The sequence below is a fragment of the Ochotona princeps genome, chromosome 2 (assembly GCF_030435755.1).
Source record: "Ochotona princeps isolate mOchPri1 chromosome 2, mOchPri1.hap1, whole genome shotgun sequence".
Lineage (NCBI taxonomy): Eukaryota > Metazoa > Chordata > Mammalia > Lagomorpha > Ochotonidae > Ochotona > Ochotona princeps.
In genome coordinates this window covers 161,318,457-161,331,512 of record NC_080833.1, presented here as the reverse complement: position 1 = coordinate 161,331,512, position 13,056 = coordinate 161,318,457, and the positions used below count along the sequence as shown (strand labels likewise).

The 13,056-nt window shown below is 50.9% G+C and overlaps 1 protein-coding gene across 2 annotated transcripts in view; it reads left to right on the top strand.

Annotated features, from left to right (window-relative positions):
- Positions 1–9,385, top strand: part of KIAA0040 (KIAA0040 ortholog) — a 34,517-nt gene extending 25,132 nt beyond the window's left edge. For both annotated transcript variants that reach the window (XM_058660698.1, XM_058660699.1), the window contains exon 2: positions 8,693–9,385. In XM_058660698.1, the coding sequence (XP_058516681.1) occupies positions 8,811–9,107 (297 nt within the window). In that variant the 5' untranslated portion in view covers positions 8,693–8,810 and the 3' untranslated portion in view covers positions 9,108–9,385. The remainder of the gene's footprint in view (positions 1–8,692) is intronic.
- Positions 9,386–13,056: the final 3,671 nt, after the last annotated feature.

Here is a 13,056-nt window from a genome sequence, read left to right as displayed (position 1 = left end):
TGAGAGGGTCGGGAAGGTAGCATGGTGGTGAACATCTTGCACAGCACTGCCTCGGGGCTTGTTTTAAGGCCTGTTGTGGGGGTTACCTGGACCAAGGCTGAGCTAGCTGTTAGCAGCCCAATTTGATTCTCGTCTTGACCTTACCAGCCATCGGCAGGTGACCCTCAGCGAGAGACCCCATGTTTTTCTTCATCAATAAAGTAAAAAGTCCAACCAGATGGCCCATCTTAGAAGCCTTCTAATCCAGACCATCTATATTATAAAGCATCATTTGTTATTTGTAACAACCTACGGTGCCCTAATCATTTTATATTGATCTATGTGTGCTTTTGTTCAAAATTGCAACTGTAATTATAATATTGATTCGGAAGGAAAATGCTATCTATTTTCCTTTGGTGCTCGCTATCTTGTTCCACATCATATAATGCATACTCTGAGGAGACAAGGGAACCTCCAACTCTTTATTAGGACTAGTTATTTGAAGCAATTAAATTGGGGAAATTAGAATGCTTAGAGCCAGGTGTAAGTAAATAACTTAATGAACTACAAGCAAAGGATTTGCCGTGATTTGACCATTCTGAGAGAGGCAGTGCTGAGCTTTAGAGGGCGCCTGAGCAGGCCAGGTTAGCAAGGTGAAAACCACCAAGAAAACGTATACCTGGGACAGCAGAGTTAGTAACCCCTCACTGGGGGTCCACTGCCTGTCCTACCTGCCAGAGGGCCTGGGGGCTCTCAGTTGTAGGTGTAGTATTTTCATAACCAGAGGGATTTTTACAAGGCAAGGCAATTTATGAGCCAGGGTAAGGTTTAGACAGGCAAGGTGGAGAGACCTGGGGCTGAGTGCAATGTTTTAACCCCTAGGAAAGGTGGCAAGAAGTCAGGTAAACTATTAGATAGGATTCATATCAGAACAAAGCAGGAAAAAAAATATATGCATGGATATGCGTGTTTGTGTGTGTGCATGTGTGTGTTTCAGACATAGCGACATCACAGGCGGTCTGGGGCTAGTGCACAGCTCAGGACCCTCCCCCGTCCTGCCTGAGAGCTTCCCACCCTCAGCCACTGGAGAACCTCTGAGCCACATCACACCTCCCCCTCCACCATCTCATCCCCCTCATCCTGAGCAACGGAAGTCATCTCCTCCCATTCTGTCTTCCCAAAACCCAATGAAGGTTTCTTTATGATTCTCTCTCGTCTTGCCTTGAAATGCTGGGGTTTCTCACAGCACATGCCAGCCTGTAACATGTCTTAACGAGGCCCAGTGGTGGCGGGCTGCCCGCCTCATGGACACCACAAGACCCCACTCTGCCCTCCTGCTGCACTGTCCTCTCAGATTCTTTTCAGGAGAAGCTCGGAGTCTAATTATCTGTCTGATAAAAAGCACATGACATGTGCTGTTCCCCTGTGTTCCCAGGTTTTAGGAGGGCCAGGAGGGACAATGTGTGGTGCATTCACAGTTGAACTCAGCTCTAAATTTTAGAGACACTTCACCTGAGAAACCATTTAAAGGTTGAGGAAAAATATGCCAAGCACCTTGTTTGGAATGCTTTAAAATGAGTTTATCCTGTGTTGCAAGATTTACCAGGCAAGTGTTTGCTGGTTTTGTAGTTCAGTGTTCAGCTCAGTCATCCCTACGCACAGCCTCCCTGGCCTCCCCAATGGGTCATGGTGACCTGTTAGCCATGTTCCTGCATCGTGTTCATAGCATGTGCATGTGTCTGTATAGTTCTCTGATGACTTGGCTGCTGTGTTAGACTGAGCGCTACGTGGCTGGGGTCTGGTCTGTTGGGCCCTCTGCGTAGCAGCACTTCTGAGTGAGTGTCCAGTGCCTGCGTAGACCCTGCCCTGGCTGCTGTTTGCCCTACATCGCTTTCCCTGGCTGACCCCTCTGCTGTGCTGCTCCCACATCCTCTGCACAAAATTCGACCACACGATTCTTGCCTTCCCTGTACTTGTGCTTTTTGTAAGAGGCGCTGTGAATTATGCATGGAGCCAGAGCCATAATGAAAGCACAGTGGATTTTAATTACCTTGATCAAACATGGCCTCCAGGAAAGCAGTTCTGGCCTGGAGACCCTTACTACACAGAGCAACAAGTGCCACCTCAGGAAGCTCCTGACGGCAGGCCAAAGTGCTACCGGGCATGCAAGTGGCCTTCCTCTCTTTCTCCTCCTGCCCATAATTCATACATTCCCTCATTCATTGCAACGCTGCATGCTCAGACACAAGGATCATCTGCTGAGCTGGCTTATCCAGGGGTTCTTGCGCCTGACAAGTGTCCACCAGCATTTGGGCTGTTTGCTGCAAACACAAATTCCTGGGCCCACCCGTGAGTTACTGAGTCAGGGTCTCCTGGGATGCGTCAGAAATCTCTCTCTAACTCACTCCTTTCTGGTCTACAGTCCATCCTGCTGCCACTGTGCATCCTTGAGCAGAAGGGATAGAGCTAAACCCATGCTGATCCCAACACGAGGCAGAAAGCATAGTGCAGTATGTGAGGAAAGGCCCCTAACTTTCAGTGATAATGTGGTCTCACGCATGTGCCCAGGATCCACAGCCACAGCCATGGAATGGCTTGAGGTTCTGGTGGAGACTGGAGCTTCCAGCTCAGCCCACCCTCCACTGCAGAGTCGGATCTCATCCTGACATTTTTAGAGAGCAGTGAATGACAGACACTGTTGTGGAACTTTGCATGGATTCGTCTTTCATGCGATAAACTGGGGCAGTGATCAGCTGATGCACAGCAGAACGCAAAGCAGGTGCCACACTGCGACAGCTTCGGGCTCTCAGCAACTGGGCCAGGCTTCCATAGGGAATGACTCAGGCTGAGTGCGCTGCCAGGTTCCCAAAGCCTGGAAGAGAGGCCAGGGGTCTGCAGACAGCCTATCCTCTTGGGCCTCACCCATGTGTGAGGTCAGCAATCCTCCAGACAGCGTCATATTCCCAAGTGCCTCTTTGTCCTTTTGCTGGATGCCGGAGTCTGCAGTCCAGGGACCTGTGCACCAGCCATGAGCTGGAAGGTTCTTTGGGATGCACCTTCCATTCAAATGGGATTGGGTCTTGTGGCAATGAGGATGAAGTTTAGAAGTGAGCACTGTGGAGGAAAAGTTCAAGACCAGAGTTTGCTCATTGCTGCTTGGGGATGACCTCCAGTTCATAGATTATGTTTATATATCATTTTACAGTTTACAAGATACATGAAAGATACTGAGTTCTTTTAATCCTCAAATCTCTTCACAAGGGAAGCTTCAGTTTATAGCTGCGATTTGGTCATTTACTAGGATCATGCAATTAGCCCACGGCTCAAACCCAGGTCTGATGGCTCCCGGATCACTGTTGTACATCAGCACCTTTTACACAGGCAGGTGCTCATACATGGGCGGGTGGAAGCTAGGAAAGGAAGAATAAAGGATGGCTCTCCCCAGCTGGACACTACAGAGAACAAAGGAAAACAGCTCTTCTCCTTGTCTCTCTCCTCACATCACCTCAACCACAATCAAACAAATGAGGTTAGTTGCCACCTATTGCTGGTTTGCAAGACTGGGCACTTTCTTTTTTTTTTTTTTTTTTTTTTTTTTTAATTTTATTTTAAATTCATTAATTACATTGTATTATGTGACACAGTTTCATAGGTACTGGGATTCTCCCCACCCGGGCACTTTCTTTTTGACACTGTCAACAGTTCTTGCAGAATGCCAACCCAAGAAAACGGTCTCCCAGAGTGCATTCCTAGGACCCAAAGTGTGGCTGCTTTTGCACAACAGTCTGCACAAGCGCTAACTTTTAATTCATACCACCAAGGAGATACGTGATTGTTTCCTAGAATTGCTAATAATACAAGGCTCATAAATACTAATGAAACACCATAGATTAGCAGAGTTCAGCAAGTAACCCAAGGGCCTAGAAGCGAATTTTGGATCATATAAAGAATACCTTTTAAATATATTTTGCCCCAACTAGGTTCCCAAATGTTAATGAGTACTCTCTCTTTGGCTGTAAGGAGAGCAGACTCCAATAAGTACCTCCAGGAATGCACAAGAGAATTTTTGACTTAGCTTAAAGCTTGAAAAATCTGTTTATTCAAAGGCTATTTTAGGGGCTCAGGGATGGACCGGTTTAAGACAAAGGTTGGGAGGGGTGAGAGAGCCCAGGACATGGAGATAAGCACCTAACTCAAAGCGTGCTTCAGCTCCAGCCTCAGCAGCCTGCGTCGGGGCTCGCTCTCTGGCTTTGTCTTTTATGGTATGATGTTTCAGTGACAGTAACTGCCCAGGAACCAACGAGGCTCCCCAATGCCAGAAACCCTATCACTGCGATTCTTTACCAGCCCCAGCACAGTCTCCCCGGCTAGACAGCAGCACACAGTGGTATGCCTGAGGACCGGGTCTGTGGTGAGCTGGCTGGGCAGGGCCTCAGCAACATGTTGGTTTGTGTGAGATATGGGGCTGGAAGGAGATGACCAGGCAGATGCATCAGTGTGCTTCGGCTGGTGCAGGTGACAGACCAAACCTGACCCTGCACTGGCTGGCACACACAAGTCAAGTTTGAGATCACCCCAGGTCAGGTTTCCCCAACTACATCACAGGACTCAGACTCTGGCCTCTGGGAAAATCCCAGGATGTGTAGTCTGACCTTGGAAAGCATGAATCAGGACTGGGCCTCCTCAGTTGCTGAAGCCTGTGCAATGGACAGCACACCCAGATGCACACGTGGCCATGACAGCCAGATCATCTAGGCCTGCAGGGGCTGTCAGCTGCCTCATCAGAGGATGGAAAGCAGAACAGGTTGGAGAGTTCTCCTAGCCAAGCTTTGCAGCATGTTCCTGAGTATGTGGATACACTTTGTTAACCAATAGACCTTGGAGAGATTTTCTCCACCCTGGAACAATGAAACCAACAACTTTTCACAATTATCAAAACCACTCCAGTAACATCCTCAGAACACTCTTCCCCATATCAGAGTCTGTAAGGCATCATCAAAGGACCCCCGCTGGTCCTGGCACAAAGGTTCAATGCATAAATCCTCTCCTTACATGCACTGTGATCCCATATGGGTACCTCCTGGATGCTCTACTTCCCTTCCAGCTCCCTGCTTGTGGCCTGGGAATGCAGCAGAGGATGGCCCAAAGCTCCAAGGCCCTCCACCCACGTGGGAAACCTGGAAGGAGCTCCTGGCTCCTGGCTTCGGATCAGCTCAGCTCTGGCCATTGCAGCCACTTGAGGAGTGTACCAGCAGAGCAAAGATCTTTCTCTGCCTCTCCTGATCTCTGTAAATCTGACTTTCCAATAAAAAAGTATCTTTTTAAAAAAACAAATGAAGGAGAGACCATCCCCAGATGCTGACGTAGTTTCACAGCAAGGAGCAGCTCTCCCCTCCCTCTTCTCAGACCCTGCAGACACAGAACAAAACTGAAACGTGTCCCACACACCTTCCTCTCCCAAATGGGTGTGCATCCCTCTCAACTATGTAAGCAATATTAAAAATAAAATATTAAGAAGAAAAGAAAAGAAAAGCCCCAACACCTAACAGCATAGCACATATTAGGCGCTCAATGGATAACCGTCCAATGGATGAAGAGATTTTGTAAGCACTCCTCCCCAGCTTTTCAGATCTGACTTTTTCCTGAAGGCTTTTTTTTTTTTTTCAGGTCTTTCCTTTTCCTAAACACTCAGAGTCGTCCCCTCCCCTAATAACTACAACCTCACCCCAGCCGCAACATAGCCTTTCTAGCTTCTCTTCTAGTCCTTCCCCTTCCCACTGAGTCCCAGGCTCACAAGACTCCCTGTGCTCCTGCTCATCTTCTACAATTCTCTCTGCCTGGAGTGTTCGAACATCCTTTTCATCCATGTTCCTCTGTCAAAATCCTGTTCATCTTCCAAAGTCCTTCCTGAGTGGCTCCACCTTCATGGAAGCCTCGTCAACATCCTTGTTCTCTCCCCGGCTGAATTCAAGAGCTGGCCCCTGATGCCCTCTGCTCTCCACCGAGACGGACAGGTCTCATGGCATGAAATAATTGGTCAACAGCGTGGTTGTGTTTTCCTCCAACGTGAATCCCAGAATACTGTTCACAGAGCACATGGCCCTAGGAAAGCTAGGATCCAGTTAAAGCAAGGCATCCAAAGGGCTCCTGCAGTAGAGCAGAGATATCCCCTTGGATCAGGCCATACAAAGGCCCCAGAAAAGGGAGAGGAAGAGTCTAAAAGAGAGGGAACTAGTGAGAATGCTGAAGGGGTCTCAGGTGTGCCAGGAGCCTGGCGGGTTGGCAGTGTGCGGACAGACTCACATCGTGGGGTCTTGCCAGGCCTGCAGAGGGCTCAGCCAGAGTCTCCCATGAAGGGCATGACTTCTCATGATGCTTCACTTTGTTGCATGTCAAATTTCTGTTGGGGCAGCCATACGCTTTCCATAAACTTGCACTTGGCCAGTTATTGGTTTTTAATGTTTGTGTATTTAGGAAGTATCAGACAATGGGAAGAAAAATCCCCTCGCAGTCTTTTCCACAATAGACTGGGATAAACATTGAGGTCAGCCTGGGGAGTAGCCAAGTATTCTAAGATTCTGTAAATCCTGGGCTGCTTTCCAAAGTGGGTTAATTCCTTGCAAAGGAATAAGAAGCCCCAAGGCAGTGCCTGTGAACAGCTGACACCTGTCTGGAGCCAAGCTCCCCAGAACAAGCAAGGTTGGCCCCATCACTCATCCCTGTGTGACCTCTGCCTTCATCTCTCCAGCTGTAGGCTGCAAGATTATCAATACCTACGTTGCCCATGGTAATGAAGAGTATATGAGCTAACAGTGTCAAGTGCCTAGGAGAATACCTGACATGTAATAACTACTTCATAAAAGATATCCAGAATCATTATTGTCATCCTACAGCAAAACTTCAGGCTGTGTGAGCCAAGTGGCACACTGCTAGGTGCCAATTTATACAACTGCACGCATTTTATATGTAATTTCATGGGGAGGGACTTGGGGCAGTGGGCCCCAAGTCTATGAGACATTTATTATGGTATTCCAGGAACTAGCCCCTTTTTTTTCCAAGATTGATTTATTTTTATTGGAGAGGCAGGTTTACAGAGAGACAGAAAGATGTTCTATCCACTGGTTCACACCCCAGTGGCTACAACAGCCAGAAATGAGCTGATCCAAAGTGAGGAGCCAGGAGCCTCATCTGAGTCTCCTACGCGGATGCAGGTCCCAAGGCTCTGGGCCGTCCTGCACTGCTTGCCTAGGCCACAGGCAGGGAGCTGGATGGAAAGTGGACTAGCTGGAACATGAACCTGAGCCCATATGGGATGACACTTGCAGGTGAAGAATTAGCCAATTGAACCATCCTTCCAACCCCAGGAGTTACCACTGCTTGGAAAGGCCATGCATGCGCTCTAGAGCAAAGCTACAGAAGGAAGCCTGAGCTAACCTTGAACTCTGGACTTGACTTCCACCGGGCCTGGATCTGTAGGCATGACAGCAGCTTGTTTTCCAGTTAAAATGCATGTATAAGCAATGAGAAAAATATCAAGTGAAACCCAAGAATCTAGTGACGTTGTTGTCAGCCCCTGTACCTCCTGTCACCTAGCATCCTGAAGCGAGCCCTGGACCAGCATCCTGGGAGAGCCTGGGCGTCCACTGCATCTCTGTGCAGCCGAGCCTGCGTCACTTCGTTACCCTGGCCCACAGATTCTTTACCTTCAGCAGAGTGCCTAAAACCCAGTGACTTGTTCACAGTTGGGGCCATAGCAGTGTCTGGCATCAGAGGTGTCTTAAATCTTCGATCACATACGCCCTCGAGGTTTTGTTGGGACACAAGCCTCTGTGGATTCCAGACTAAAGCTGCTTTGCAAGGCCTCTTCCTCACAGCTAATCCTGAAGATGTGTGTGGAGAGGCAGAGGGGCGATGCGGGAAGGAGCTGCCCTGCCAAAGAAAGAGAATAGCCCTTGCTGTCCAGCAAGCTCAGGATGGGCGCAGGGGAGCATCCAGGGACCCCAGCCAACGACCCACGGCCATGGCCTCTTTGCCACTGAGAAGAAAAGGACCAGACCAAGATGGAAAGGAATAATTGCTGAAGCAACAGGAAACAGAGATGAGCAATGGGGACAGGAAGATGGAAAGCAGAGGGAACCAGCGAATGATTCCCTGTTCTCCAGCCTTGGGAGAAAGCGCGCCTGAGGCACAGGAGCGGGAGGGCAGCAGGGGAACGGGCATGCAGGACAGTGTGGAAGCTGGGAGCGGCTGGGTGAGGACCAGGGACAACCTCGCCTGGGGAGCTCTAAGCCCCCTGCCTCGGGCCCTTCAGCTCTCACAGCCATTGGAAACGGCAAGCCGGGTTCCTGGCTCAGCACAGAGCTGGCCTACATGACCTTTGTGTTCTGGGCAGCTGCAGCTGTGGAGGCTTCCCCGAGTCTGCCCGTGCCTAGAGCTGCCTTGGCGCTCTGACCACAGGTGTGGGCCACACCGATACGCTGTTCACTTCCATGTGCTGAGCCCCAGGTCGTGGGGGAGAAGGCAAGAATTAGCTATTGCTTGTTGACTTAGCACATGCGTGCATTCTCAATATCAAGTCTCAGTATAGTTTCAACGAACTTTGTTAATCCTCCATCCCCTCCCCCTTGCCCCTTCCTCTAAGCCTATAATTTATGTTATGAAAATCATAGGCATCTCCACCACATTTTTTAATTGTCTGTTTTTATCTCTTCAGGTGCTATCCATGGCATGCCTAAACCCCCAGCTGAAAGAGCAGTAAATTACAAGGGATCCAAGCCACACCCCGTCGAGCCCAGACCTCACCAGCGAGCCGGCCCTGCACAGCCAGCACCATGGAGAAGATCAGCGCCTTCTTCAGTTCCATCTGGAACACCATCTTAGCCAAGCACCAGGAGGGGCTCTTCAACACCATCTGCCTGGGCATCCTCCTGGGGCTGCCACTGTTGGTGGTCCTCACGCTCGTCTTCATCTGCTGCCATTGCTGCTGGAGCCGGCCGGGCCAGGGCAGCCGGCAACCAGAGGCAAACAAGAAGAAAAAGAAGAAAAAGAAGAAGGATGAAGAAGACCTCTGGATCTCGGCACAGCCCAAGCTCCTCCAGATGGAGAAGAGGCCGTCTCTGCCTGTCTAGGTGTGCAGGAAGCCGCCGTGTCCTCCCTCTGGGGCCGAGCCTCTTTCCGACCACGCAGAGGCTGGGAAGCCGAGTCCCTGTAGGGACACAGTCCCATCCACAGTGAACTGCTGACCCAAGGAGCAAGCCTCCAGCTGCACCTTCTCCCGGAGCATGCGGGCGACTCTCCGGCCACTGTTGGCAGCTGCCAGCCCATTGCAGTGCACTTTACTGCACACCTGGGCATGTTTTCCAACATTTACTGACTTACCCTGGGCACAAACGCACAGGAAAACTTATCCATCCAGCCTGATACAGCTCCTGGGTGTACACACACTCACACACGCTTATCCGGGTGGGAGGTACGTGGGAAGGTGCACTCCGCTCCTCAGATGCCCACTGTGTCCTTTGCGCAAACCTCTGCATTATGCACTCCTGCAAAAGCATGTCTCGTGGGAGGGCCTAGCCCGATTAAGGCACATGCTGGCAATCCTGTTACCAGGTGAAATCCCTCCACGCCACGCATCCCATTCGGGTTGGAGGGGTGTGCTGTGCTGGTACTGTACCTCCAAAGCCCGTGGCTAGAAGTGCTCACACATGGACACTGCAACCTGGTACAGTCCCCACTGTGCTGTGTACTCAGGCAAAAACCCCTCCTCGCCCTCCCCCTGCAGAGCAGCCTGCAAAGTGCATAGCGAGGGCTCCAACTTCTCAGAAAGTTCTGTTCTTGCAACCCGTGACAAGGTTCTCATTCCCACAGAGAGGCACTCCCTGTGGTCCGAGTTTTCGCCCCACTCCCCATCACCCCACAAGGTGCCTTTTCCAAGTGCAAACCAAGCACTCTTAGCAGTGACTGCTAGGAAGCTGCTCTTGCACAGTTGTAGCTGTGACCCTGTGCAGTGTAGGCATCATGGAGGGGAGGGGGCAGGCACCGCTGCATTTGAGCAGAGCAGCACCTGTGTAGGCAAAGGTTTCCACAGGGAGGAAGCTAGGACAATCACACAGAAGGTACTGGAAAAGATTCGGCATGGGCGCAGGGTGTGTGCGGGTGGGAGGCAGAAGAAATGGAGTGGGAGGGAAGGTAGGACGGAACCAGAAGCAAGTGTATTTATTTATTCTGAAGCTCAGCCAAGTGCCTTCAGCACTGTCGGTACTCATGACTGCTGTTGCCGGTGAGTGCGCCATGTGTGAAGGGTCTGCTCTCAATACCTCACTGAGTCCCCCAAGTGACCTTCCCTTGCCATCCGTCCACTGACCGGTGTCAGGCCCAGCAGGACAGGACACGCCCCGATCCCCGTGCAGAGCTACCAACAAGACACAGCGAGTCATGTAGAGTGTCTTCCCAACAGGGCTGAGGTTGGGACACCAGCCCAACTGTATGACAAGCTGGTTGGCATTTGGACTTTATAGCGACCACATCACAAAGCTGGTCTGTGCCCAACTTGGAGGCATCAGGCACTTCTATTGGTTTGCTGTGAATCCCCCAGGGAGTATCTTGAAATATTTTCCCCTCAGAAGTGGTTGTGAATGGCGGCAGATCACTGTCTGATGACATAACTAAGCCAAATGAATAGCAACCAAATGCCTGAATTCCCTCATATATACTTAATGGGAAGAAGTCTTCTGTGGCTCATGTGGGCTACCTGGTTCTCAGCCAGTGTCCCGCAGGTCTGTGCAGCATAATGCAAGCCTGCCTGTGCTTAAGAGCCAGCCAGGCTCATCCCATCATCCTGAGTGGTCCAAATTCCTTGGGTCCTGTCCTTGTCACCTGGATGGCTTGTCATGTACACCCGGTTCACATCCCCGTCATGGGTTTACCCGTCATGTTCTCACCCCTTGCTGCTCATCACCAAGAGCTACCCTCCCGGCCCCACCTCTCCGTGCCCCTGCAGGAGATGGCTGGGGGTGTGGAGACTACAGTCAGGACAGCCATCAGATAGGATCCAGACACTGGACAGGCGTGACCAGGGACCGTATGGATAACATGGTTTCCATGGCAACTGGTTGCCAGTCTGAATTAAGATAGCAGTCAGTTGTCATTGCTGTGACAAGGCCTCTTCTCCAGGCCAAGTGTCCCCACTGTCCCCTAATTGGATAGAGGCGCTATAGCTCCAGGCATAAAACACACAAGAAACTCATGCCTCCGAGCCTTTGGCCCAGCAAACCCAATCCCTGAGTGGGGCTTGGTCCCTCCCACCCCGATGCCTGGGGAAGCACCCGGCTTGTGACAGCCTCATAAATGGGTACGTGGGTGTGTGAGAAGAGCCTAGGAACTCCTGCTGTCCTCCCCTTGCTGTCTGATTCATTCTCCCGGCTCTGCCCCAGCTCTGTCCCTTTCTCTCTTCCCACTTTCTCTGTGACAGCATAGCCACCACGGGCAGTCCTGGTGGGACCCCAGGTCTGGGCCTTGTTTGGTCTGGAACCAAAAAAGGATTTCTTAAGAGCAGCGTCCTTGCCCAGCACAGGCTGGACTCAGCCCAGTCACTGCAAAGCCTCCTCACCCATGCTCTGCAAATTTGTTTTTGAACTTGCAGGGGCGTTGGCTGAGGGGGGCGTGGTTCAGCGGGAGGCAGAGACGCAGAGGAAGGGCAGCTGTCTTCACCAGGAGAAAAGACATGATCAAAACAGAACAGTATTTGTCAGTATTGTTTTCTGTAAGCTTCACAAACAACACATTTATTTAAATAAAAGACTGGGTGCCTGGCCTCCTGTCTGTGACTTCCGTAGCGTGAGCCGTCAGCTCTGGCCCAGATGTCACTCGGACATGAAGGGTACAGTGACTCACCCTGGGCCCCAAGAGGCCCGTACAACCCTGCTGCTCAGCACCTCCCCCCAGCACAGAGACCAGGAGCGTGGCCTCCTCATCGCGCTTGCAAAGCTGATGAGCTCCGAGACCAGAGTCCCTCCAAGGCACCAGCTGCAGCCAAGCACCATAAGGTCCCTTGACAACACTTAGGGCATCTCCCCTGCAGGGGGAACAGGCTCAGGGATTCCCATCCCACCCTCCCAAGTGCCCTCTCCCCACTCTGTTTCCCCCCTATTGTTACAGTGCTATAGTCCTTTAGCAACAGTCACAAGTCCATCATCCTGCTATTTAAGTGTATCATAACATTGTAGATAATGGCAGAGAGTCCAGCATCCTATTGTCAAGATATGTTTAACAGTTTCATTGGGGATGCATCTGTACTGCTGAATAAAACATGGATTCCCACTGACTTCTTTTACAAGACTTATTTGTTTGAAGGAGAGAGAGGTCTTCCAGCAGCTCGTTCATTGCCCAAATGGAAGCAGCAGCCAGATCTGTCCTGGGGTGAAGCCGGGAGCTCCGTTCCATCTTCCACCAAGGGTGCATGGCTTCCAAGCCCATGGGCCTTCTGCGGCTGCCTTCCCACGTGGGTGAACACACCTGGGTCGGAAGCAGAGCCACTGGTGCTCAAATGAGCACCCTGATACGGAAGGCCAGTGTTGCAGGCAGCGCTGTGACCTGCTATGCCTCAAACTAGCGTCTGCTTGATGGCAACAGGGGGGTGACAAACACGTAAAAGCAGATGCGTGAGTTCAATGTGCTGTCGGGAACAGGAGGGCTCAAAAGACTGGAGATGGATACAGGGGAAGAATTGGAGGTAACACTGCTGTAAATAATTGCATTCCTTCAGGTTGACCGTACAAGTGTACTGCTTGGGGAAAAAAAAGATTTAGAGACCCCAAATTCCTCTGCAGAAAGTGAAACACTACATCCATACCAGTGTGGTACTGTTAGCCTGCGATGGCCTGGTGTGTTCATTAAAATTAAGTCAGGGTCTTGGTGGACTGCCCGGCACCTGCAGGGGACAACCCTTGGTGGACTGCCCAGCACCTGCAGGGCTCTGTGGCCTCTAAGTACTGTATGCTAGGATTTCATACTGTATGCCTGATTTCACCATGCACAGAAATGTCAGGATCTGAACTAAGGCTTCTCAACATGCAGTAT